The sequence below is a fragment of the Chelonus insularis genome, unplaced genomic scaffold (genome assembly GCF_013357705.1).
Source record: "Chelonus insularis isolate UGA/USDA-ARS -01 unplaced genomic scaffold, ASM1335770v1 contig_568_pilon, whole genome shotgun sequence".
NCBI lineage: Eukaryota > Metazoa > Arthropoda > Insecta > Hymenoptera > Braconidae > Chelonus > Chelonus insularis.
The window spans coordinates 798,123-822,116 of NW_023276647.1; the positions used below are offsets into that span (position 1 = coordinate 798,123).

At 29.9% G+C, this 23,994-nt stretch overlaps 8 protein-coding genes across 12 annotated transcripts; 5 read left to right on the plus strand and 3 right to left on the minus strand.

Annotated features, from left to right (window-relative positions):
* Nucleotides 1–10: 10 nt before the first annotated feature.
* CCT2 (chaperonin containing TCP1 subunit 2) lies at nucleotides 11–2,520 on the minus strand. The gene is made up of 5 exons (XM_035088749.1): nucleotides 2,398–2,520; nucleotides 1,865–2,174; nucleotides 915–1,651; nucleotides 460–841; nucleotides 11–366 (listed from the first exon to the last, which is right to left on the minus strand). The coding sequence occupies exons 1-5, from the start codon at nucleotides 2,398–2,400 to the stop codon at nucleotides 194–196; spliced, it is 1,605 nt and encodes a 534-aa protein (XP_034944640.1). The 5' UTR covers nucleotides 2,401–2,520; the 3' UTR covers nucleotides 11–193.
* A 2,035-nt stretch (nucleotides 2,521–4,555) lies between these two features.
* On the plus strand, nucleotides 4,556–9,251 carry insc (inscuteable). The gene is made up of 4 exons (XM_035088730.1): nucleotides 4,556–5,817; nucleotides 7,251–7,736; nucleotides 7,850–8,057; nucleotides 8,171–9,251. The coding sequence occupies exons 1-4, from the start codon at nucleotides 5,039–5,041 to the stop codon at nucleotides 9,128–9,130; spliced, it is 2,433 nt and encodes an 810-aa protein (XP_034944621.1). The 5' UTR covers nucleotides 4,556–5,038; the 3' UTR covers nucleotides 9,131–9,251.
* LOC118070247 (MIT domain-containing protein 1-like) lies at nucleotides 9,233–10,686 on the minus strand. The gene is made up of 5 exons (XM_035088733.1): nucleotides 10,583–10,686; nucleotides 10,117–10,423; nucleotides 9,787–10,025; nucleotides 9,523–9,722; nucleotides 9,233–9,440 (listed from the first exon to the last, which is right to left on the minus strand). The coding sequence occupies exons 2-5, from the start codon at nucleotides 10,235–10,237 to the stop codon at nucleotides 9,287–9,289; spliced, it is 714 nt and encodes a 237-aa protein (XP_034944624.1). The 5' UTR covers nucleotides 10,238–10,423; nucleotides 10,583–10,686; the 3' UTR covers nucleotides 9,233–9,286.
* A 50-nt stretch (nucleotides 10,687–10,736) lies between these two features.
* LOC118070246 (uncharacterized) lies at nucleotides 10,737–12,180 on the plus strand. Of its 2 annotated transcripts, none has more exons than XM_035088731.1 (6): nucleotides 10,737–10,937; nucleotides 11,014–11,184; nucleotides 11,267–11,483; nucleotides 11,554–11,711; nucleotides 11,789–11,953; nucleotides 12,038–12,180. In XM_035088731.1, the coding sequence occupies exons 1-6, from the start codon at nucleotides 10,759–10,761 to the stop codon at nucleotides 12,132–12,134; spliced, it is 987 nt and encodes a 328-aa protein (XP_034944622.1). In that variant the 5' UTR covers nucleotides 10,737–10,758; the 3' UTR covers nucleotides 12,135–12,180. The 2 variants fall into 2 exon arrangements, with proteins under 2 accessions (XP_034944622.1, XP_034944623.1); XM_035088732.1 differs by having other exon boundaries at nucleotides 12,025–12,125.
* Nucleotides 12,181–12,566: 386 nt separating this feature from the next.
* Nucleotides 12,567–16,106, plus strand: ArfGAP3 (ADP-ribosylation factor GTPase activating protein 3). 2 transcript variants are annotated; one of them, XM_035088755.1, is made up of 8 exons: nucleotides 12,567–12,705; nucleotides 13,088–13,279; nucleotides 13,640–13,771; nucleotides 13,958–13,987; nucleotides 14,219–14,539; nucleotides 14,630–14,901; nucleotides 14,982–15,369; nucleotides 15,458–16,106. In XM_035088755.1, the coding sequence occupies exons 1-8, from the start codon at nucleotides 12,601–12,603 to the stop codon at nucleotides 15,707–15,709; spliced, it is 1,692 nt and encodes a 563-aa protein (XP_034944646.1). In that variant the 5' UTR covers nucleotides 12,567–12,600; the 3' UTR covers nucleotides 15,710–16,106. The 2 variants fall into 2 exon arrangements, with proteins under 2 accessions (XP_034944646.1, XP_034944647.1); XM_035088756.1 differs by lacking the exon at nucleotides 13,958–13,987.
* A 472-nt stretch (nucleotides 16,107–16,578) lies between these two features.
* LOC118070263 (probable protein phosphatase 2C T23F11.1) lies at nucleotides 16,579–19,312 on the minus strand. 3 transcript variants are annotated; one of them, XM_035088753.1, is made up of 6 exons: nucleotides 18,994–19,233; nucleotides 18,467–18,681; nucleotides 18,158–18,363; nucleotides 17,854–18,079; nucleotides 17,385–17,778; nucleotides 16,579–17,292 (listed from the first exon to the last, which is right to left on the minus strand). In XM_035088753.1, the coding sequence occupies exons 2-6, from the start codon at nucleotides 18,651–18,653 to the stop codon at nucleotides 17,262–17,264; spliced, it is 1,044 nt and encodes a 347-aa protein (XP_034944644.1). In that variant the 5' UTR covers nucleotides 18,654–18,681; nucleotides 18,994–19,233; the 3' UTR covers nucleotides 16,579–17,261. The 3 variants fall into 3 exon arrangements, with proteins under 3 accessions (XP_034944644.1, XP_034944643.1, XP_034944642.1); XM_035088752.1 differs by having other exon boundaries at nucleotides 16,581–17,295; nucleotides 19,143–19,312; XM_035088751.1 differs by having other exon boundaries at nucleotides 16,582–17,295; nucleotides 18,994–19,230.
* Nucleotides 19,255–21,303, plus strand: LOC118070264 (transmembrane protein 170A). Its single transcript, XM_035088754.1, has 4 exons — nucleotides 19,255–19,789; nucleotides 19,939–20,155; nucleotides 20,243–20,348; nucleotides 20,428–21,303. The coding sequence occupies exons 2-4, from the start codon at nucleotides 20,056–20,058 to the stop codon at nucleotides 20,621–20,623; spliced, it is 402 nt and encodes a 133-aa protein (XP_034944645.1). The 5' UTR covers nucleotides 19,255–19,789; nucleotides 19,939–20,055; the 3' UTR covers nucleotides 20,624–21,303.
* Nucleotides 21,304–21,590: 287 nt separating this feature from the next.
* Hs3st-B (Heparan sulfate 3-O sulfotransferase-B) lies at nucleotides 21,591–23,986 on the plus strand. Its single transcript, XM_035088812.1, has 3 exons — nucleotides 21,591–22,776; nucleotides 22,856–23,346; nucleotides 23,450–23,986. Exons 1-3 carry the CDS (start codon nucleotides 22,283–22,285, stop codon nucleotides 23,572–23,574), a joined length of 1,110 nt encoding a protein of 369 aa, XP_034944703.1. The 5' UTR covers nucleotides 21,591–22,282; the 3' UTR covers nucleotides 23,575–23,986.
* The last annotated feature ends 8 nt before the right edge of the window (nucleotides 23,987–23,994 follow it).

Consider the following 23,994-nt stretch of genomic DNA (forward strand, 5'->3'; position numbering starts at 1 on the left):
TCATTAAATATTAATTATTTATCTTTGTTTCTTTTTTATAAATTTATTTTTGAAATACGAATAAATCATGTAATGTAAACAATTAAATTGTTATAAAGCAGTGGGATTAGACGTAAAAAAGTTCGTTTTCTTTGTTTTTAAGAAATGGTGAAACTGAATTATTATAAGTTGATCTTATAACGTCTGTTTTCATTTAACAATGACCACGATCTTGAACACGTTTTCGTGGTGCAGAACGTAAAATATTATCAACGCGAAGAATCATTTCTGCTGCTTCAGCAGCACTTAATAATACTTGACGTTTCACTGCCAAAGATTCGGTTATTCCCAATGCTTTCATACAACTGGCTTTTCCTTCTTTCATATCTGTAAGAAAAATATCAATTATCAGTATCCAATATGTCATGATAATAGCCTAATTTTACTACTTATCAATATCTCAAAAGAATTATTACATACCCAAGCCCATGGTTTTATTTCCATTATGATGCAAAGCTTTCAATTCACTGATCAATTGAGCTGAATCGTATCCAGCATTATCAGAAATATAAGTAGGAAGAAGAAGAAGGGCGTTCGCAAAACATTCCATAGCTACAGCTTCCTTTCCTGGTGTAGACGCAGCCGATTCGAGTACTGCCACTGCCATCAATATTTCACTACAACCGCCTCCATAAACGATCTTAGATTCACGTACTGTTGCTGTTAGAACGCAAAGAGCATCATGAAGTGAACGTTCAGCTTCATCAAGAATTTGTTGAGTTGCTCCACGAATCACGACGGTACATGCTTCTCCTAAAGGAACTCCTGAGAAACGGAGTAGTGTATCTTCGCCGATCATGACCTGAAATATACATATTTGATTACTTTTTTATATTCAACGATTTGTTTAACATTTTTTTACACTGAATACTAACCTCTTCAATAAGATCACATTTGCCAAGTTTTACAAGCTCAGGATTGTCAAATGTACTGACAATTTCACCTCCAAGGACTAAAGCTAATCTCTCAATTCCGTCAAAATCAGCATGTTCAATAGCCATAATGCCTGCATCGGCAAATAACTGTTCTGGATAATTATAGATCAATTGTCGATTTATAAATACATTACATCCATGCTTGATGATTTTGTCAACTTTATCTTTCATTTTTTCTTTTTCTGCGACTTCCAACTCTGCTATTTTCGCCATCGAATCTACACGGACTTTAGATCCGAATACTTTGATTTTATCAGTATCCATAGGAGTGTTTGCAATTAAAACTTTAGCATCTCGTACTTTATGTGGTTGATGAACGCCAGGTTTTTTATCCAATAAAAATCCTGTATCCAGGAATGAATTTGCCAAAGTAGCTCCACGTTTTTTAATCACTTGGATTGCAGATAAATTGCCAGATCCTCTTAGACGAAGAACAGCATCGACTGCGAGTTTAGCAAAATGCTCTTTATGCTGAGCTAAAATTTTGGAACTCAACGTAGTACAAGCGATATTTATTAAATCTTTACGGAATTCTTCAGTATTAGCTGAATTATCAACTGCAGCTGCTTCTAATGCTTCTTTTGCTATATTAGTTGCCTTACGCCATCCTGTGATTATTGTTTGGGGATGAATTCTTTGTTCAACCATTTTTTCTGCTTGTTTTAATAATTCAGATGCTAAAAATGAATTATTCATATAAATAATGTTTTTTATTAATTTGATAATAAAAATTATAAATTACTGATGCAGCATAAATTAATTTAATTAAAAAATTTTAGTAAATTTTTAAATAAGACAATACAATGTTAACCATAAACATTTTAAATAGTGAAGAAATGAAGGTTGTGTTTTCTGAAAGAAGTAGAATTCTCCTTCCACTATTGACTTACCAAATACGGTAACGGATGTGGTCCCATCGCCAACCTCGTCATCTTGAACTTTTGACATATCAACCAAAATCTTAGCTGCAGGATTATCAACTCCAATACTTTTCAAAATAGTCGCTCCATCATTAGTAACTTGAATTTGATCACTATTACGTTGTGAAGACACTAAAATTTTATCCATGCCTTTTGGGCCCAATGTAGATTTAATGAAGTCTCCAATCACAGTTGCTCCCGTGAAGAGACTCATACGAGCAATTTCGCCTTTTTCCTCCTCCGCTTCATTCTTTAAAATTCTGACGGGATTAAGAGACACCTGAAAATCATAATCATATAATCATTTTTCGTTTATAATCATTAAATTTCATTTTAAATATAAATCGTAAGACACACGTGCGCCATTTCTTTCATTTTGTGTCAATGATCAGCCGGTTTAATTGAAAGTTTTTAATCAGTTAATTCATATTTTCATTGCTTTCCTTAGTTACTTTTTATTTCTTTTTTTTATTAATATAAAAATTTATTAATTAATCACTTACCATGTTGAATCGTTTAGACAATTATGAAAAATCAGTTTTTAGACAACGAAAACTCCACAAACTCTGTACGGATGGAACACGATGAGTCTAACTATAGAAACAAATGAACAACTTACTGTAGATTTCGTCGGTACACTATATTTACAGAAATTTTGATTATCTTTAGAGCCTAATTCAACAAACTTCTCTACCTATAACAGATGCTCGTTTCTATTAATAAATTAGATAGTCGCTTTATCAATTTATTTTTGAACTCGAAAACACTACTTTTTCCATCCAAGAAAGATTCAAAAAAACGTTTTTATTGTTTAAAAAATGTATAGTTGTAATTAAATATTTTTATCCATAAATAATATGATACTATTATCTATAAACTACTTTTTTTAATTTAAAAATCTAATTTATTAAATGGTTTTTGTGTTTTTTCATAATTAACCTCGCCTAATTAATTAATATAAAATAACATATACATTATATTTAATCGTTAAATATTATTTGAATGTTCTATTCAACTTAAAAAGTTTGGTACGTATTTTTTTTATTCGATGAAATAATTATAGTCTTGAAAATATGGTTAACTATATAAAAAAAATATCATTGTGTTTTTGTTTAGTTGTAACAATTGCTGATTGGATTCGAGCAAAGTTTATGAAGCCAGATTTTTTTGCCCATTCAAATTAACTACATTCCACAGACTACTTTTAGCAATACATTGGCCCCTATTGTCATATCAAAAGACGAATAGAAGCATGGCATAGGCATGCAGTGTATGTATAAAGGACAGCTGCGTTGAAACCGTTACACTCCACCATATAAGTACTTGCTGGTAAACGTCCACATAATCCACGAATACTCAATCCAATAGAAGCTTTTCATGCATTGGGTAACCTTTAGTATTTTTAATGCTAACACTCCTTTGTTTGAATGTCCAGTATCCCAGTTCTACTGTAAAATATTGTTAACTGGAAACTGAGTTATGAGCTTCTATATGAACACTTTTCAAGCATTATCTGCATAAAGAAGATATAAATAATCTTTAATGACAAATTACTTCATTCATATTTTTCTTTGTTTAGTTCTACAGTGAAATTTCACTTGATACTTTAGTTTTAAAAATATGAAAAAAGAATTATCATAGAACGATTCATCATTCTGGGAAAGTGATTCATAAAATGCACGTGTGATATTCTACAGTGGAATGCTGAAAATCTAGTCCAGAAATCCTGGTTGTAAATTTCTTGGTCAATTCATTTATCAAGAATTCAACAAAGGCTTATGTATTTTAATATTAAAGGACGAAAATGATTTACTTATAAGGATTTGTCATATTAAATTTAACGAAGAAATATTAGCTGAATATATTAATTTATTTATTTTATAATTTGTAATAACTAATAGTTTTAATTAATCTATTCGTAATTGAATAAAAAGTTTCGGTTAAAAAATATCATTTACTTTTTTTTGATATTCATTAAAATCATCTATTTAAATATGCTGGTAGGAAAGGCGTAGAAAAATATTCAAACTAATCAACGATTTCCTCTATTTCAAATGAAAATAAAGTGTTGTCACCCAACACATGCAAGCCATCAGCTAGTCCTTTAATATTAAAGCGCAGATGCTCTGGTATGACACGTGCCAACACACCCAGAGGGGTAGGGATGACACCCCCCATGTACGTTAGACCCACATCGAGGGTGAATACCAGCAGGGGCAGTAGAGAACTACCACCTGGCATCTGTTTAAAAAAAAACTACCAATGGTGTGATTTCTAGCTCATATGATCATCCAATAACATGGTTTCAATTTGAAACTCTTGTGTACCATCAACACTGGCAGCTAGATGTTCATCCACCCCTTCAAAGCATCTTTTGTCCTATTTCCTTTGATTTCCATCAACTTTTCGGTTAGACATCCCGTCTGGTATAGAAAACATGAAGAAGGGAGAACTGGAGTTACTTCCGCGACTTCTCGACTTGCTAAAGTTGCCGCCTAGCATTGCAGAGTGTCAGAAAGTCATTGGAATATATCTTTTTTAATTTATCTAATACTTATTTCAACAAAATTGAACTTTCTCCAATTCTAATCGATAAGTGTAGTGGGATTTAGAAATGATTACTCATACTTTATAATCATAAGCGACAATAATAGGACCTCTATTGCAGTTCATTGAATTCGAGTAATCAGTTGTGATCGGACTGCTATCGAGTGTGGACGTGTTGAAGATTCATACGCGTGTGCCCAGGTGTCATGAAAGTTTCTTCGGGTTAAACCATCTTCTTCGGGTCGCGTGGCAGCTACTAATTACAACAGTTCTAACATAAGGCGTCTAAAAGGGCCCACGCGTGGCGTCTTGCTCCAGTGAATCGTGAAAATACGCCAGAACCGGGGGTCTACACCATCGGGGGTGTACTCGAACTTAATCCAGAGCTTCCTTTTAGTCTTCTTCAACGGAAGTTTTAATCCCTTGTCATTTTAACATTCGTAAACTTCCGAAGCTAGTTTTCTGTTCATAAGAAAGTTAAAGAATGTCTCCTATCAAGATTTTCTTTCCCAAATCCTTCTAAGAAATATCTGAGTGATTCTCAAGTTAAAAAGTGGTTTCAAATTGACGTAGACATTTATTTTGTTCAGTTTCATTATGGCAGGGTTCAAGAGAATGCAGAGTAAAGTTTTCTGGGGCCAAATGGCAGCTCAAGACATTGAACATATTCCTCTGATATGTAGAAATACGAATAGTGTTGATTCAAGATTAATTCAAAGTGCTTATTGTAATTTTGGTCGTGAAAGTGATACTGATGTTGAGAAACATAGTGACAGTAGTTCATCTGGTGCAGATATGCAGAGTGAAGTGGATGCCAATTGTAATATTACTGCTGTAAAGTTACAAATAACTTATGGAAATGATAATAATTTAGATGATCACACGAAGGTACAAGTTGATGATACAGTCGAAGAGTGTAATGAGCTAGAAAATAATAACGACACTAAAAAGTTTCCAAGAGATGTTGAAGATGTTGGTGATAATTTAGAAGTTGATGAAAGCCCTGAAGAACATGAACAAGACATTGAAGAGTACCAGGATAGTGTACCTAGTTTAGGATTACAATTTTTTAATCCTGATCAAGAACATGGAAGTTTAGATTCTGGATTCTCTGATTCAGAGACTTCCAAGTGTGGAGGAAATGTTGATAACGCTATGAGAAAAAGGAAGAAGAGGAGAAAGAAATCAAGAGATTATACAAGAGTTCATGGGAGATTAAGTTTTTTATGGAACAGCCATGAAATACCACCAAACCCTGCACATACGTCCACTCCAAAATTAACAAGGGATTGTCAGGTGTTTCAATCACGACAAAATGCCCAGCACGAAGGAGATTGTGATAAAAATATTGAGGGAGAAACCCTAAAAATCAATAGGTTCGTTACCTGCATTTTAAAGAATAATATAAAAAATATTTAGTTAATTAATACATAAAAACCTTTAATTAAAATTAATTAATCATAAACCAAAGAATTAATGGTAAAAAATAAACTAACTTGATTAACATGAATCTAGATTGCTAAAGTAATTTATTAATGCTTCAATGTAGAAATTATAATTAATGAACATTTTTGATTTTATTAAAAAATGATTTTTAAATTCATTTCAACTGCTTTCATTGATTGAAAAAAATATGATTATATGTTCGATCAACATAAGATTTAATAGGTTATGAATTTTAATCAATCATTAGGATGAAATAATTAATAATAATGGCAATCATTATAAAGACTCTCAAGGTTGAGGATAACTTTTGTAGCCTTCAACTTGTTTAATAAATATAAAAACTTGCATTTAATGATGGATAATTGAATAAAAATAAAAAGTCTTAAGAGTCAACATAGAATACGCAATATCAGATAACGCGAATTGATTAAAAAAAGATGAGTCAGAGCAAAGGAAGTTATGAAAGAAAATATCAATCAAGATAATCAGAATGTGTCACCTAATCTATTATTTCTTGTCTTCTTCTCTCACATTCTACTTTTCTTTTCTTTTGTTATCAAACACTGTTCATATGTTGAATATTATTCAGGAGACTCCACCTTCTAATGATTACCTATTTAAAAACTAATCATGATTTTATTTTATAATCATTTAATTCAATCTTTATAACAATATTTTACTATTTCTATCTATTTTTCTCCGTTATACAATACAAACAGATATAAAGAACATCCAGATTTAACAAAAGATGCGTCGCCTATAGTGATTGGTATTCAAATCACGATATTCATGCGTGAGATTATTTTTTAAATTAACTATCAGCTTACAAGTGTATCCAGAAAATACACCACAGTCTTATATAGACGTTTGAAGTGTCAATAGAGTTGTAAGTTTGGATTTTCCAAAAGTTCTTTAAATAAAAATTTTAGCATTCGATTGCTTCAAAATTTGATGAGGAAAGAAACAAAGATGAAAATTGAGTCATTATCATCGCTAAATCCGCATCCTCGTAAAGCCGCAAAGGTGAACAATGAATAAGCTGAGTGCTCATGACGCACTCGTCGAGATATTAGTCATTCTTGATGCAAATAATCAAGATTTGTAACAGATTAGTCAGCTTTGAACAATCATTAGGAGATTTTATGTTTAGTTTACGAGCTAAAGAGACGAGAAGATGGTCTGGTCACGGTAAAATCATTTTAAAATGTATAGAATTCAAGCTTTTCTATCAAACTTTGTTTTAATATAAGACGTTTTCTATATAAATGAAAGAAATACTTTTAGTGTTTCTATCTTAAAAATAATTTAGTTATAAAAATTTTTTTCAAAGTGATGTATTTAAATTTATTGATGATTTTTTCAGGGTTGAGGATAATCAAGGATTGATACCAGATAGCTATCATGATCAATTGCAGATTGAAGAAGACAAATTAGAAAGTTACTTGTACACAACAGAACCTCCTGAAGATGAAATACCAACAACGCCATTCCAATCGACATCTGAGGGTTCCACACCATCTGTTGCTGGTCATTGGTATACCAGAATGTCAAATGAATCGTCATTGGAAACTAATAGTAAACTTAATGAAAAGAATTATCGGGCAAATTTAGAAAAATCCTACCAAGCTTCTGTAAAAGCTTGGCTTGCAGACATTGAAAAAGACGTCGATTATGAATGTGTTATTACACTTCAAAGTAAGACTTTACCTCGAAGAAGTCGGATGATAAATCAATCTGAAGAAGCACAAAACCGAGATTTAAGAATGTTGACTGCTTCAGCTACTGCAGCTGCTACCCAATTAATTATTCGAGCCGAAGGGTTCAATCGCCATCTTCAGGAAGTTGTAGAGTAAGTTTTAAAACTAGAAAAACATGTTTTATGACCTAAATAATTGAAAAAATTTTTTCAACATATTAATTATTTACTAAAGAGCAGTTATTTAATAGAAAATAATTTTTTAGAAAAATTTCTTCTTTGGAAAATTCACGATCGGAACGAGAACTATTACGGGGAATTGAAGAAGAAGCTTTTTCAATTTTATCTGAATTAGGAGCACCACCACCTCGAAGAATTCATGATGGTAGTTTAAAATCGATTTTAAGTCAATTGAGATCATTAAATGATGTTGTTGATAGTGCATTGGACACTAGACTAGATTTTTATATTGAGGTAATTATTTATATTTTTTTTATTAAATTTAATATGAATTGAATGATAGAACAAAACAAAAAAATTGATTATTAATGCGAAACTGAATAATAAGTTGAATTTTTTCTTTTCAGAGAGTTGTAAGAGGACTAGAAGATGCTCCAAGAGAAACAGGTAGTGCAGCACGTGGGGCTTTGGCAGCTTTAACAGCTCTAGGATTAGCAGGAGCTCGAGCAGGCAATAGTATTGCACGTTGTTCAGGAGTTCGAGCTCTGCTAACTTCTCTGATCTCTGCAAGCCGATTATCATCAGAATTACGAGCTGCAAGCCTTCGAGCTTTATCTAGCGTATGTTGTTGTGCCCTTTCCATCAGTCATTTTGTAAAAGAAGGAGGTCCAGAGATTTTAGTAGAACTTTTGACATCACCAACAACCCCAGAGCGTGAAAAAATCGAAGCTACGGCATTAGTAGTTCAAATAACAGCACCATGGACTGAAGCTCGAGGTCTGAAATACTTGGAACCTTTTGCAAATCTCTTGGTTGATACTTTGACTCATTTAGCAGAGTCTACCACATGTAGTCAGACTCTATTACTCTCTGCAGCGGCTTTAAATAATCTTGCGGAATCTACAAAATGTATTCAAGCCATTGTTCGATTTGAAACTGTTCGAAAATTGCTTCGATGTGTTAAGAAAGCTCCAGGAGGTAATATTTGGCTAATGGAACAAGTTGCATCACTCATAGGAAAGTTAGCCAAATTTCCCAAAATTAGAAAACATTTAGCTCAAGCTAGAGCTTCAGTTGCTCTCATTTGTTTCCTCCGAATGGCACCTCCAGGTTTGGAGGATGCTTATGAACGGCTTTCAACTACTTCTGCTACGGCCTTAACACGACTCTGTGTTGAACCCGAAATCGCTCGTCAGGTTGTTGCTATTGGTGGTGCTGATTGCCTTCCGAACTATGAAAATAATAATAGAGATAATCCTGATGATCGATTTGGACAATTTCAGTATACTAAAAGTTTAAGAATTGCTTGCAGAAAAGCAGCTCAACAAATCGGTGAAGCCAAGGCTTGTGATTATTCTATTGAATAAAAAAAATAAATTCGTTTAATGGTTTTATTAAAAAGATATTTTAATTTCATTTTTACATATAAATTATCAAAGTTAAGTGTTAAAAATATAATATTTTTATAATATTATATGACATAAGAAATGAAAAAATACTTTTGTAATGATTATTATTAAAATTTAAGTTCTTAAATGACTCTTGTGAAAAATATCAACTGTTGTCTCTAAACATGGCCGTAATTCCAAATCACAAGAGCCGAGCACAAATTTTCCTTCTGGTGCCTTAAAATAATCTAGTCCTCGGCCAATTTTGATTATCCAACCACTACTTAGTCTGTAAAAATATTATCATTCAATAAGAAAATTATTTAGATTTGTGTACATACAATATATTTTTGAATAAAAGTAATTATTACGATATTTGTCGATCATGTAATGTCTCTGAAAAATTTATCTCTAATGTAATCGATTGATCACGTAGACTTCGTTTTAATTCTTCTAATCTTGTCATTTGATTTCTTGGATTTTCTGAGTCTTGAGTTGTTGTTAGAGTGATTTTTTTTAGTAAATGACACTTAGTTACAGCTAACTCACAAAAACGAACGAAATTCATAATCTGAAATGTAAATCGTGATTATTTATTTGACAATTAGATATATGTAAATAAAAAAAATGTATACTTGATGATAAGCACGAATATATGGGTCTTCAACTAGAATGTAAGTAATAGAATTATCTAGGAAACGGCCAAAAGTACTGTCATATCCATGTTTAATTGATCCTGCTTCAATTTTTGTATGTTCTCTATATTTTCCTGAAGCCTTTCCTTCATCAATCAATTTCTTTATTTTTTCTGCTCTTTCCATATACTCTTTTGCTTTTATTCGAAGATATTCTTGTTTACTTTTGTCTTGGACATCTATGTTGTATTGAATTAATTTATTATTATTACAAATAAGAAAATATTATATAATCTCATTAAAGAACTGTAGTAGTTTTTTAAAAATTACCTTTTATTGAATTTAGAAGAATTTGAAGACCTTCTTGGTATAAAATTAATGCAAGTGTATACTGTTCTTTCGTATCCATCTCCACAGCTCTTTTTAAAATTGGTATCGCTGTTGATTCCATGATTTTGTATGCAATTTTGCACCAAATATTGTCATTGAAAATTTAATAATCAAAAAAATTTATTCTTCATTTGAATTTAAATTATCGCGCTGAAAAACGCCATTGCGCCACCTGTATCTCCATTTCCAAAGTAGGCAGACAAAATCCGATTTAAAATGGCGGACAAAGCATAAACTGTTTTATAACCTTGAATAACAAATGTTTAGACAACAATTGACGTGATAAATACAATGAAAATTATAAGCAATTATTAAAATATCACTTCAGTATAATAGCGGTGTAGTGTAGTTTGTTTTTTCTTTTAATTGTTTACTATTTAGAGACTAAAATCAAAAAATTATTTACCTTTTTTACACTTGAAGTCTTTAAGATTGTTTTCCTTTTTTATTTTTTTATCTTACTGTCACGTGAAAATTCTACTGGCGGGTGATATAAAGTTGTGTTGAAGTAATAAACTAATAAATGAAAGGTGTAAAATTCGTTGATAAATTATCAAAAAAAATTAAGACCATTTGTTAAAAATGAAATCGAGTAAAAATATTGGAGTTGGCGTCAGCTGGGGAGAATTGCCAACACGAGAAACTCACAAACAAGAAGTTATTACTCCAGATATTATTGAAAATATTTGGAGGCAAGTTCTTGATGACTGTAATAGCACTGAGTGTGATTATCAAACGGACCAAGATCAAGAATTCATTCAGTAAGGAAAACACTGATTCATTAATTAAATGTAATATTCATTGCTTAAATTGTATTTCATTGTTAAATTTTTGCAGATTACCTGTAGAAAACCCTTACGTTTTAAATACCATTCAACTGCATCGCCAACGAAGGTCAATGGAAAATGGACTCATAATAAGGGGAATTTCTTCAGTTGATGACATAAATTACTCTAGAATAAGGAAACCTAAAAATCCATTTCATTTTTTATCACCAAAGAAAGAAAAGTAAAAATATTCTAATATTCAATTCAAAATTATAAAATAAAATTGTTATCATTTCTTGTACTTACAAATTTTTTATTTTTAGTGAAGTACCGAAAAACAAAATAGCAAATTATAATTTAAGGCCATCAACTGCAAGGAACTTGTTGAAACATGCAGTAATTGTACTTATCGCACATATTGGTTTTGAAATGTCCTCAGACATTGCGATAGAAACTTTGGTGGATATTGCTGATAATTTATTGCGAAAAATTACTTTTCTATTGAAATCTGCGAGTGAGCAACAGCTTCCAGGATTTCCAGTAATTAAATAAATTTTATTTGTAATTTCTACATTTTACCTGAAAATAATAAATTTTTTCTATGATTCAGGATGTTTTGGAAAGAATATTAGTCGAAACTAATATAGGCAGTGTAGCTGATATTTATGATTATTATCAAAATTACGTTATAAAGTTCGAGAAAAGAGTTAAAAGGAATGTAGAAATAATGTCTGAAAAACAGCAGTCTGAGTTGAGTACAACAGCCAAGTAAGTATTTACAAAAACGTCATACAAGCCATTTAATAATAAAGAAAAAATATTTATAAAGAATTATTTATTTATAGATTAGAACTTGAAGAAGCTGTTAACAAGCTCCAATTTGATGAGTTGGATCATTTTGTAAATCCTTATAAAGATGTTCCAACGTTACAACTGCTTGATCCAGAAATAGGATTTCCACCAAGTTTAGATGCTGGTTTTCAAATGCTTCATAGTTTAGAACAAGATGAGTAAGTCTTATCTATATTTAATAATTGTAATTTTTTCTGTAATAAAAAAATCAGTTATTTATAAATATCAGTATTTAATTTTAGGCTTAATAATTTGGAGATTGATCGAGAAGAATCCAACCCTAATGATTCATCAGTTAGTGTACAACAACCAGCAAAAAAAAAGAAAAAAGATTGTTAATTATACTAAGAATTTATATTTAATAATTATTTTATATAAAAAAAAACACTGAGTAATTATTTTTCAAATTTTCCTCGTATTTTTCACTATAATCCTATTGGCTTAAACTTTGTCCTTATGACGTCATACGTGGGCATACATATATTTATGTATCATAAGCTTCAGGCTTGAAAACAAAAGTAAAGGTGGGGGCTGAGCTTTCTTGCCAACTGTTCGAACTCGCAGTCTTTTCTCTGACAAATAAGACGGAGATGGATGGATATATTTCGTGCTCTATTTTGCTCGAAACAGATGATTCTGAAATTTGTAAATTTCTTGGTCTCCTAAGGCTCCCTTTTTTTTAGTGCATCCCTGTAAATTATCATTTTTCAAACAATTTCCCTGTTACCTACTCAATTTCAATTGACATCGAGCTTCAGCCTTATGGCACCCGTGCGCAAGTAAAAATAGACGAATCAAAAGAGATATGCGTGCGCAGAGTGACAACACGTCAAAAATGGCAGAATCAGGACCAACTAAAAGTGATATTGAAGAAATATTTAAGAGATTACGAGCTATACCAACCAATAAAGTAAATATAATTATTATTAAATATTAAAGTACTTATTGACAAATATAATCGAGTATTTATTTATCAATAAATTAGCATAAATATGTAGTTCTTTGTCACTTGACAAAGTTACTACAAAGTTTCATGTGGCACACCTCGATTTTTACTTCGTTGTTATTTTTTTTTAATTAAATAACCAACGGTTTAATACTTAAAGTTTTATAAAAGTGAACTTTCCACAAAATATAAACTTAAATTTCTGAATTATTTTTTTTCGTTAATTATAAAAATGTAAAAGTAAAGAGGTCAAAATAAATTTCTCTGTGCTACATACAAATGATTAAATAGATTGAATCAATCTGTTCATTTATGACTAATAAATAAATCATTTAAATTCTTCTAGACTTGTTTTGACTGCAATGCAAAAAATCCGGCTTGGTGTAGTGTTACTTATGGAATCTTTTTATGCATCGATTGCTCAGCAGTGCATCGTAGTCTTGGAGTACACTTGACATTTGTTAGATCATCTCAGTTAGACACCAATTGGACATGGCAACAATTGCGAAATATGCAATTAGGGGGCAATGCCCAAGCTGTAAGTTAATCTTACATATCAGATAATAATTAGCCATAACATCTGTTCAAAGTTGACGTAACAGAAACGTTGTTGATGTTGACACACCAAAACTAATCTGTTTTATCGGTATATGAGTAACTGAAAATTATTATTTTCTTTTTTTATAATCTAAGTAATACATCTAGGACTTCATTCTATTCCTCCCATCACTTAATAGTTGAATTTATTTCAATGATCAACAAGTGTCAAAACGGTATATCCAATAAATTATAAATTGGATATATTGCTTACTTATTAAGTCATTAGCTTAGTTAAAATTCCTTGATATAGGGGATGGTCTTTTTAAGATCTACAATTTAATAAAATGATCATTTTCAGCGAGCATTTTTTGCCCAGCATAATTGCACAACAACAGATGCTCAACAAAAATATAAGTCACGAACAGCCATGCAGTATCGTGAAAAATTGAGTCAAGCTTCAAATCAGGCGATGCGTCGATATGGAACAAAAGTAATAATTATTTTTATCTCATTATTATTATTTTCTATTTCTATTGAATTATTTCCTTTCTTGATGCGATAATGATATTTTTCCTATTATAATTATAAATTATAGTTATGAAAGATTCTATTTTTTTTTTTTTTTAATTATTAACAAAATAGAAACAATAATAAAATTTTTTTTTAACAATTATAGGTTATTTTGACTCCAAATCACAAGAATATGGTGAGAAATGCAAGCTTTCAGCTTTATTTTTCACAAAACCATTTGTTGAATTTTAATATTTAATTTTTCATTTTTAATAATTAAACTGAACATTTTTTAATCTCACAGTTGCTTCATTGGGTGTTTTTTAAAATATTAACAACTAAAACTCATTGTTATTGTTTTAACTTCACTATAAAAGTTTGTAAAATAACTTTATTTTAAAACAATAAATTTTTTTTATGTTGACAGTTGCATTTAGATGATGGTGAAACAATAAATACCAACACCGAGCCAGAAGAAGTAGATTTTTTTGCTGAACATGAGAACTTTAGTGAAATGAAAAACTCCTCAATTCAATCGGTTCATAGAGCTCAAGAAAATACAAATATACAAAATTCACATAGTGAAAATAACATTAAAAATAAAATTGAAAATAATAATAAAATAGATGTAGATTCTTTGGCAAATTCACTTGGACCAACCGTTAAGTTGTCTGATTCAGCAGTAAATGTTCCTACAAATCGGAAACCAACTATTGGAGGACGAAAGCTTCAATCTAAGCGTCCTGGAGTAAGTATTTTATGCATAAATAGAACAATTCAATAAACATCTATTGTGATAGACAGAAAGTTTAATTTGTAATTGTTGTTATTTTCAAAGTTAGGAAAGAAAGCTGGAGGGCTTGGAGCACAAAGAGTAACAACAAACTTTGATGAACTTGAAAAAAGTGTAATTGAATCAAACAATATTGTAGAGCCAGTTGAAAATGTAGAAAATAAAGAAGAGATTGCTGAAATTAATAGCAGGCTAGCTTATAAAATGGAACAGAATCTAACAGAACAGGCACAAAAAGTTAATGAACGTACGAAAAAGTTGGATCCAATGAAAGCATCACAAGCTGAAAGGCTGGGAATGGGTTTTAATTCACGAGCGTAAGTTTGCCTCTATTAAGTTCAATATATAAATATAAATTACTGATAGTTTTTTATTTTGCATCATTTATTTTTATTAGTGGAGCAAGTCATTCAGCATTAGGAGATATGAAAGTTATTACACAAGAATCTACTAATCGTGTAATAATCACTAATGATTCAAAGTATGATATGCGTGATAATGCTGAATTTGAGCCCGTGAGCATTCGTACTGTGAATGATTTAGATGATTTTTTCACTGCTATATGTACGCCATATTCATCAAAGACCAGTAATAAGCAATCTTCAGATGAATTTTTCGTAGTTTCTGAACCAGAACTACTCAAACGTGGTGCTTCAAAATCCAACAATACAAAACTTGAAACAAAGAAAATTTCAGGAGATGACGGTGAAGCTCAAAGAAAATTTGGACAAGCTAAAGCTATTAGCTCGGATCAATTCTTCCGTGACAGTGCCAATGATGATTCTGTAAGTAAACAATTGAAAAATAGTTTACATATTCTTAGTTTTTGATATTGAAATGTTTAGAAAAATAATTTTTTTATATTTAAATTAGTGGGAACGTAAATCAAATTTGCGCCGATTCGAAGGCTCTTCTTCAATATCTTCTGCAGACTATTTTGGAATTAATCATGAAAAATCACCTTCATCATCTCTATCGATGAGTAACTTGGCAGCTCGAACTAATACAGTAGATCTTGAGGATGTACGTGAAAGTGTACGTCAAGGCGTTAACAAAGTAGCAGGCAAATTGAGTTCATTGGCTAATGCTGCTGTTTCATCCATACAAGATCGTTATGGACTTTAGTAAATACTGGAATCGTAGGGCAATAAAAAAATATAAATGCAATTTATTAAACAAAAAAAAACTAAAGTAACTGAGGTAAAAAAAATAGAAAATACGAAAATAAATAAAAATGCTGTAAATTAAGTACACTTTAATTTACAAAAAAATCATTTTGATGTTGAAATATTTAAAAAAAGTTGATTCAAAAATGAAATATTCAATCTCTAGTAAAAATATCTCTTTGTTTATCATAATTGATATCGATAAAAAACATTTGTTATGACTTCAACAATACCGTTTGAAATGTATATAAGGTCGAGATCATGAACTCGATATTATCAATAAAGTAATTAAATAATTGTATATAAATGGCATCACATTTTCACATCTTCAAAAAATAAACAAATAATACAGTAAAGTGTAAAAAATAGATTCATTATCTCTCAACGAATATACCAATTGTTTTTCAATTCTAAGATGAATAAAAAGTTAACGGATACCAAATTTTATTTAAAAAAAATGAAACACCCTTAAATTAAAGCTCGTGGTATCTTTTTATTTCAATTGTGAAGTAAAAAAAATGAAAGTTTATAATTTTAAAAAAATTATTCTTAAAAATAGTGTCTTATTTTTATTGAAGTTAATAGATAGTTTCTTTGTACTAATTTTTAAAAATAAATGACAGTTATTAACAGTAATTTTCTTCAAATATAGAAATACTTTTAAAAGGGTAAAAACTGTAAAATATGATAAATAAATAAATAGTAAGATTTATTTTGATTGTAATCAGTTTTATTATTATAAAACTATAATGGTATTTTTATAATTACAATAATATAGTTATAAATATATATACAATAGAGATCATTGTCTCGTAACAACTTCTTAACTACATTAATAATTTAAATAATAAATAATATTTCAGATATAATTATTCATCATTTTTGCACACATCAAGTCATTACGGTAAAAGTTAAAACGCATAAACACATAAATAATAATGGTTTAGACATTTAAGAACATAACAATGATCATGATTAAGTAATAATGACCAATATATCACTTATTTATTGATGCAATAAAAAAGACCATCAATATACAATGTATTTAGAAGATAAAATACTCTTTATAGATTTTAATTCAATCGCTCTGACTAGACTCTAAATATCGACAACTTGATGGATTGGAATAAAATATTTGTTAGCGTTTCCAGCTGATATATAATATAATGATAATTCTTATTTGCTCTTAATCGGTAACAAGTGCTTTCGTTAATAAACATAATCGTTGACAAACTGAGTAGATTTATCAATGAAAGCCACTTTCAATTGATATATAAATTCATTTATTTTTACACATTCTTCATCTTCATTTACTTTTTTTTAATTTTTTCTTTATTTTCCATGCTTTATTAAAACTTTGCTTCTTCATAACAATCGAAGACTTCTGCGGATCTAAATACTTTGAATACTTGCTCTCATAATTTCAATGGAGTTGTAGCAAAACAGTCTTAATATAACCCTGTCAGTTGACTTACCAAAAATTGCTTCAACTCATTATTTGTTGAAGTTTTTTAAGAAAAGTCAAGAAGCTCATCATTCTGTCTGCTGAAAATCATTTTATAAGAATTAATTGTGTAGTTTTTATTTATTATCAACAATAATTAAAAAATAATTGAAATATTTATAATTTATACCTGGATTGTGTAGATTTATATATAATAGTATTTGGGTCAGCTGGAGGACGTTGGCAACGTAAGATTAAATCAGACTGTGGCTTACCATGCAGTAAACAAACAATAACTACGGTCATATTGTCACATCCTGTTCCCATTAATGTGTCTGGAGCCAAACATTCATTTAATAATTCTTCACAAATATCTTCAGGGTCAACTAGTGATGACTCTGAATCCGTTTGCTTTTTACTTGAATCATTAACATTTATTGTATCACGAGCATCAGCACATGCTATATGATTTCTGACAAAATCCACAACTTCACTACTGGTCATTACATCCCAGATTCCATCACAAGCTAAAACTATAAATTCCCAATCTTCAGTCAGTTGAAATGTTTGGACCTCAGGAAAAGCTAAAATATCAATTTATGTTTGTATTATTCTCAATGGTTAATAATATTATAAAAATCTTATTCCATTATACATACCAGTAACAATTTGTTCTTCTGCACTTTTTGAATGATTTCGTTTAAACTTGAAATCTCCAAGAGCTCGAGAAAGTGCCAAATGTCCATTGACACGATTGAAACCAACCCAACCGCCAGCCGCTTCAATTCTACGCTTTTCATCTTCTAAAGTTGGTTTATGATCTCGACTTAATTCTATTGTTCTGCCTGATATACTTGCTACTGCTCTACTATCACCTGCATTAGCCTATAAGTTAATGATAATATTATTCAATAATAATTATTCATAAAAAAATATCTTAAAATAAATTTAACAATATCTTACACTATATAGAACGTTATCTTTAATAAGAATAGCAATGACTGTGGTTCCAACACGTTCAGCTTTTAACGCATCATCAGCTTGCATTGCTTCATCTAGTTGAAGAAATCCTTGTTCCATTGCTTCTACAATTTTGCCTTCTTTGTATTCATTTGTTCTAAGAATATAATCATGAAGATGTTTTCCAGCATGCTGCGACATTGTAGCACCTGACATGTAATTAAAAACAATGATAATTTTTAATGTTAAAAATTTGTTTCCTAAATCTAAAAAACTGAAGAAAAACGAAAATATAAAAAAAGTTAAGCTTACCTCCATGGCCATCATAAACAGCGAAAAATGCAGCTTCAGGATCATCAGGAAGAGAGAGTATATGTACGTGACAATCTTCCATTTTACTTCTCCATCCTTGCATACAAGAGCTACCAACGAGAAATTTGGAATCTTTGCAACATGCTGATATCATGTTGGTAACTGGCTCACTAAGTGTTTGACCCATTTTGATGCTCTATTACTTTCTGCAACACCTAACGCAACAAATCATTAATAAATTCGAAAAAATGAATAAACCACTGTTCTTAGAAAATTTGTACGCATAAAAATGTTGACGTATTCACAGAAAAAGTATGATTCACGAAATGATTATCAGTTAGATTACTGATAATAATTAATTGATTTTCAAAAAGAAATTAGGGCAATAATGAAGTAATGAAGAAAATAATTCTCGAGATTTATTTTTTGTAATAAAATAGTTATCACTGTTGTTCAATTATTAAATGCAACTTTTATTATTTCAATTGAAGATCTAATTGCTATACGGATTGAATATTATATCTTACCAATTCAATGTCTTCAAGAAGTCATCACGATATGGTAAACAAACGATTTATATAACCTTTAAAAGCTCAAAATACTAGTCTATTTGATCTGTGCCACTATTCGTATGTGTATAAACGTCATTACTTACATACGCAAACAATTATCATACCTATGTACGCATATGTGAAACTGATCTAGAATGTTGGATATTTGTGTGTGTTTTTGAACGTAAACAATGAAGAAGAATACAAAAATGGCGAACAATGGAGTATTTGACACAGAAGTGCGATTTCACAACAAGTTAGCTAAGTTGGCCTCTGTGTATTTTCTGTTAGTGTTTAGTACGTGAATTGACCATGCGTAGTGCTATGATCAAAACAGCTTCCGTTTTTTTTACTCCAAACTCCATTTCTGACAGTTATAGGTGTCACGATAATCGCTAATAGCGAAAAATTCAATGTGGATTGAGCCATTTTTATTATTGTTTCGTTGCATTTTTTGCAACAATTCGATTTCTTTGTATACAACATTTTCGTATCAGTTTTATTAAGAATTTTTCCTATACCTGTGGAGTCTAGATAGGAAATAATTATTGACGTATTGCAGATTTGTAATATACATAAGTTTTAAAACAAATGTTTGAATAACAATATGTGATATATTTTAATTTTTACACCAAAAATACAAGTAGATAATTGTATTCTTCATTTAAAAAACTATGCCAAAGTAACAAAGTTTCTAATATATTCAATAGAATTGACGGGTGAAATTCGAATGATTTTAATTCTTTGTTGCAATGATTATTGACGTAAAGCGGTAGGTTATTATTTATTGCTACAGATTCATAATGCCTTCAAATCTCTAGTCATTTTATTATATAACTATTACATTCATTTTAATAGCTTTATTTACATTAGTAATAAAAACATTTATAATATAAAATTTATCGAATGCTTTTTTTACAGGAAACATACATTACTTATTGATACCAAACGAAACATAAAAACGTGGCAGTTTATGGGTACATCATTTATCAAACTGAGGCTCACCGAGCCTTCATTTATTGTCATTCCTAATTAGCAATGTCTAATGTACCTATTACTAGTTTGGCGCCGCATCTTGCATCCAACATAAAAATTCCCCCATCAGGCGCTTTTTCCACACCACTTACCTCATTTGCTGGTAATTCATTAATTGCAATTCAATCTCTATTTATTGGGAAATTCACATAAACCAATATCAATAATAATAATTGATTTTTTTATACAGAAATGTGGTATCATATATTTTTATGGGCACTATTTTCTTCAATTTTTGTACATACTATTGCTGCATCCATCTGTTTTGCTACTTTGCGTAAACACAAATATGGAAAGTAAGTATCAATAAATTTCTTTTCATCTTTCAAACTGACCTGATTTTTAACAAATTATAAACTATCAATTTAATTGTAGATTTTTTCCTTTGTTAATATTAATAATGGGGTTTCTGCTGCCATTGACATCAGGAGTTCTCAGCTCCGCAACAGTAGCATTTGTTTATCGAGCATCGAGCTATCAAATGCCAGCATTATATGCATTATTTTGGGGTACAGGACAAACAGTATTGGCCGCGTGTGTAGGTTTTACACGAATCCTGGCAACTCTGTAATTAGACGGTATTTATAATTACGTAATGATAATATTATTAATCAATAAGTATTGAATTAATCTTCACAACCAACATCTAGTTTCTATAAAAAGTATGAGGTTATTGCGCAGCATTTTATTCTATTCAATAAAATAAAAATCTATTATTTAAAAACTTCTTAAGATATTTTTTTATGTTCCGTCATGGAATATTTCAAATTATTATTGCAACTCAATCATTAACAGCGAATAGGGTATCAATGCTATACCTTCAGCTCACTCATGTCTTTCATATTATGATATGATTATTACAGTGAAACTGTAATATTTATTTTTTTTATTCACTTATATTTATTTTCTATCTATTTATCAATTTTTATTATTGCATATAATTACATTCCTACTGGATAGCTGTACATTTATTAACAAAGCTTAATAATGATTACGAATTATTTCTAGACTAATTCTGCCAATACTTGCACAAAATCTTTTAAAAATTGAAATATACAATTTTGGTAATAAAAACTGCAAATATTCTTATGAACTTCTGATAAAAATGTTCTATTAAGTATGTAAAATAATTATTAATCCATAATAATAAAATGTTTGTGATGCAAGGTTGAAGTTAATTAAGATAAAATAATTTTATTGTATTTAATAACTCTAAATGAATACAGATTACTTTGATGTACATAGAATTAAGTGATGAGAAATATTGTAAATCGAAATCGTAAAATTGATAAATGTATAATTAACTGTGAATAATTAGCTTTAAATACAAAAACGATGAATATGAATTTTTAAAGTATATAGATTCAATTTATTTTCATTTAATTTTTTTGCTTAAATAGAAATGGTTTTTATTATCTTTATCCTGAAAAATCAAGGATATTTTTTTATGCTAATTGTCAAGCTTTTTATTTTAGAGTACTTTTTTGTTTAACCCCGGAAAAATTTGCGCAAGCGTAGAGACTGCCAGCACCTTTATTCCTCTCCCTGGTAGTCAGTTTAGTTCGTTTCGTGAAAATGATACGTCGTTTAGATATCACATAACGCTGGAAAAAGTGATGTAGTTGAACTCAATTTTCCTTCAATTACTAGTGATAAAATATACTATTTGACATGATCATTTTTATCTGATATTATCGATTATTGACATTTATTCTCTGTAGTAATATTGATTTAACCATTTAGACTATTAACTAACTATAAGCTAAGTAAGACTTTATTAACGAGTAATAATTATTAGAAACTCGTGATTAACATGAATTAGATTTAAATAATATATATTATATAATTGTTGATTCTTTTTAGAAATAGTTAAATAATAGGCACTAAATGATTTATAACTTAATCAAAATCTTATTGAGAATGATTAAGAATTAATAGTAATTATCATAACACTTTAGAAATTTTTCTTTCTTCAATACTATAAGTCAATTTCTTGGAAATGTTTATCAACATCGAGAGACTTATATTTCAAAAAGAACTAAATAACTTCTCTTATCTTATATCAGTCGTTATTAAGTCGATAGGGCTGTCAATCTAGAATTTTGTTTGAATTCCGTAACATCGAAATTTTTGGTATCTACGATACATTTAGATCATTATCAATTATTTGATATAAATTTAATAAATTATGTTTATTGATAAAATCATAGATAACATACATTTGTAAACAATGGAATTACGTAGAATCTCATGGACAAATAAATTCCTTTTTTGTATTTTTTTTCTTATTATTTTCACATGGGCTTATTTTAATGATACGTTTTGTGCCTTCGGTGGATTATCACGTAAAATCATTTTGCATCGAATACGATTAACTGCTAATATTAACATTGGCCGAGCCATCAATGAAGTGAAAGTTGAAGAAATTCCACTTGGTGATTTTACCAATTTCAAAGTAAATAAAACAAAAGTTCAAGTGATATCCCTATTAAGTAATAACGTAACATCAAAAGATAGCGTAGATGCATCACCAAAGTACAAAATTTTAAGGCAACAAGGCTTAATACCTAGTAGACAACTACCAAGTGCTTTAATAATTGGTGTTAAAAAAGGAGGTACCCGAGCTCTTTTAGAATTCATGAGACTTCATCCTGATATACGAGCTGCCGGCTCTGAGATACATTTTTTTGATCATAATTATTCCAAAGGATTTCACTGGTATAGGTAATTATTCACTGGAAATCAGTATTCATTGAATATTTTTCAATCAGCAATGTCACTAATTAATCAATTTTATCAACAGACATCGAATGCCTCCAACACTAGAAGGCCAAGTAACTATGGAAAAGACTCCTTCCTATTTTATAACACCAGAAGTACCAAGAAGAGTTCAGCATATGAATCCAGGAACGAAATTGATAGTTGTGGTACGTGATCCAGTTACCAGAGCCATTTCGGATTATACACAAGTAAAGAGTAAACGGCCAGAACTACCGAGGTTTGAAGACCGTGCCTTTATCAATGGATCACAAATCGTTGATACTAATTGGGCTCCATTGAGAATCGGTGTATACGCTAGATATTTAGAACGTTGGCTTGAATATTTTCCACTTTCCCAACTACTTTTCGTATCCGGAGAACGCTTGATTGCTGATCCGGTAATTGAGATTACTAGAGTTCAGGATTTCCTTGGTCTAAAACGTGTCATTTCTGAGAAACATTTTTATTTCAATACGACTAAAGGATTTCCTTGTCTTATGAAGTCAGAACAGAAAGCTGTTCCTCATTGCTTAGGTAAATATCTTTGTTTAATGAAGATCTAAAATAATCCTATTGATCAAACTTTTTATTTATTAAGGTCTCATATTAAAAGTTAAATTACTAAATCTGGTTTAAGGTAAAACAAAAGGTCGAAGCCATCCATATATTGATCCGACTGCTATCCAACGTCTACGAGATTTTTATAGACCTTTTAATCAACGATTCTATCAGCTGACACGAATGAATTTTGGATGGTCTTAAAGTATATCAGACTGATATATCCAAGGAACAAAGTAAAAGCTGCTCAATAGCAACTTGAACATATCTCATAACTCATCGAAAAAAGTCAATTCTTACTAAGTAAGTTAGTTAATTACGTTTAATTATTTATTATACACATTCATATTTACATTTGATATTCAGTGCAGCTTTTGCAAATCATTTTTTCTACAATAATCGAGTAGATACTAGTCTTGAGTTAAGATGAAAGCTAAAGATATTAAAATGTCATAGTTTTTGAAATAGTCAATAAATAAAGATAATTAAGAAAAAATGAATAAAAAAGAAATCTGCACTTTCTTGCTCAAACTACGGTAATGTAGATAAAATAAAAGATTTATGTAAATTGATAAATAAAAATATTTGTACAACATAAGTAACAGTCTTCTTTTACGTTAAGAG

What these genes read in the sequence shown, in the direction of transcription:
- CCT2 (XM_035088749.1), bottom strand. An exon ending in CACATCCGTTACCGTATTTG is followed by an intron (nt 1,652 to 1,864) that starts GTAAGTCAATAG and finishes ATTCATTTTTAG; the next exon opens with CATCTGAATTATTAAAACAA. An exon ending in AATGTGATCTTATTGAAGAG is followed by an intron (nt 842 to 914) that starts GTTAGTATTCAG and finishes TGTATATTTCAG; the next exon opens with GTCATGATCGGCGAAGATAC.
- insc (XM_035088730.1), top strand. Translation starts at nt 5,039, where the DNA reads ATGGCAGGGTTCAAGAGAATGCAGAGTAAAGTTTTCTGGGGCCAAATG. An exon ending in CATCTTCAGGAAGTTGTAGA is followed by an intron (nt 7,737 to 7,849) that starts GTAAGTTTTAAA and finishes ATAATTTTTTAG; the next exon opens with AAAAATTTCTTCTTTGGAAA. An exon ending in GACTAGATTTTTATATTGAG is followed by an intron (nt 8,058 to 8,170) that starts GTAATTATTTAT and finishes TTTTCTTTTCAG; the next exon opens with AGAGTTGTAAGAGGACTAGA.
- LOC118070247 (XM_035088733.1), bottom strand. Translation starts at nt 10,237, where the DNA reads ATGGAATCAACAGCGATACCAATTTTAAAAAGAGCTGTGGAGATGGAT. An exon ending in TCTTCTAAATTCAATAAAAG is followed by an intron (nt 10,026 to 10,116) that starts GTAATTTTTAAA and finishes AATACAACATAG; the next exon opens with ATGTCCAAGACAAAAGTAAA. An exon ending in TTACATGATCGACAAATATC is followed by an intron (nt 9,441 to 9,522) that starts GTAATAATTACT and finishes ATATTTTTACAG; the next exon opens with ACTAAGTAGTGGTTGGATAA.
- LOC118070246 (XM_035088731.1), top strand. Translation starts at nt 10,759, where the DNA reads ATGAAATCGAGTAAAAATATTGGAGTTGGCGTCAGCTGGGGAGAATTG. An exon ending in TTATCACCAAAGAAAGAAAA is followed by an intron (nt 11,185 to 11,266) that starts GTAAAAATATTC and finishes TTTTATTTTTAG; the next exon opens with TGAAGTACCGAAAAACAAAA. An exon ending in CATAGTTTAGAACAAGATGA is followed by an intron (nt 11,954 to 12,037) that starts GTAAGTCTTATC and finishes ATTTAATTTTAG; the next exon opens with GCTTAATAATTTGGAGATTG.
- ArfGAP3 (XM_035088755.1), top strand. Translation starts at nt 12,601, where the DNA reads ATGCGTGCGCAGAGTGACAACACGTCAAAAATGGCAGAATCAGGACCA. An exon ending in TGCGTCGATATGGAACAAAA is followed by an intron (nt 13,772 to 13,957) that starts GTAATAATTATT and finishes TAACAATTATAG; the next exon opens with GTTATTTTGACTCCAAATCA. An exon ending in CTCCAAATCACAAGAATATG is followed by an intron (nt 13,988 to 14,218) that starts GTGAGAAATGCA and finishes TTATGTTGACAG; the next exon opens with TTGCATTTAGATGATGGTGA.
- LOC118070263 (XM_035088752.1), bottom strand. Translation starts at nt 18,653, where the DNA reads ATGGGTCAAACACTTAGTGAGCCAGTTACCAACATGATATCAGCATGT. An exon ending in AGAAGAACAAATTGTTACTG is followed by an intron (nt 17,779 to 17,853) that starts GTATGTATAATG and finishes TTGATATTTTAG; the next exon opens with CTTTTCCTGAGGTCCAAACA. An exon ending in TATAAATCTACACAATCCAG is followed by an intron (nt 17,296 to 17,384) that starts GTATAAATTATA and finishes AATGATTTTCAG; the next exon opens with CAGACAGAATGATGAGCTTC.
- LOC118070264 (XM_035088754.1), top strand. Translation starts at nt 20,056, where the DNA reads ATGTCTAATGTACCTATTACTAGTTTGGCGCCGCATCTTGCATCCAAC. An exon ending in ACCACTTACCTCATTTGCTG is followed by an intron (nt 20,156 to 20,242) that starts GTAATTCATTAA and finishes TTTTTTATACAG; the next exon opens with AAATGTGGTATCATATATTT. An exon ending in CGTAAACACAAATATGGAAA is followed by an intron (nt 20,349 to 20,427) that starts GTAAGTATCAAT and finishes ATTTAATTGTAG; the next exon opens with ATTTTTTCCTTTGTTAATAT.
- Hs3st-B (XM_035088812.1), top strand. Translation starts at nt 22,283, where the DNA reads ATGGAATTACGTAGAATCTCATGGACAAATAAATTCCTTTTTTGTATT. An exon ending in AAAGGATTTCACTGGTATAG is followed by an intron (nt 22,777 to 22,855) that starts GTAATTATTCAC and finishes TTTTATCAACAG; the next exon opens with ACATCGAATGCCTCCAACAC. An exon ending in AGCTGTTCCTCATTGCTTAG is followed by an intron (nt 23,347 to 23,449) that starts GTAAATATCTTT and finishes ATCTGGTTTAAG; the next exon opens with GTAAAACAAAAGGTCGAAGC.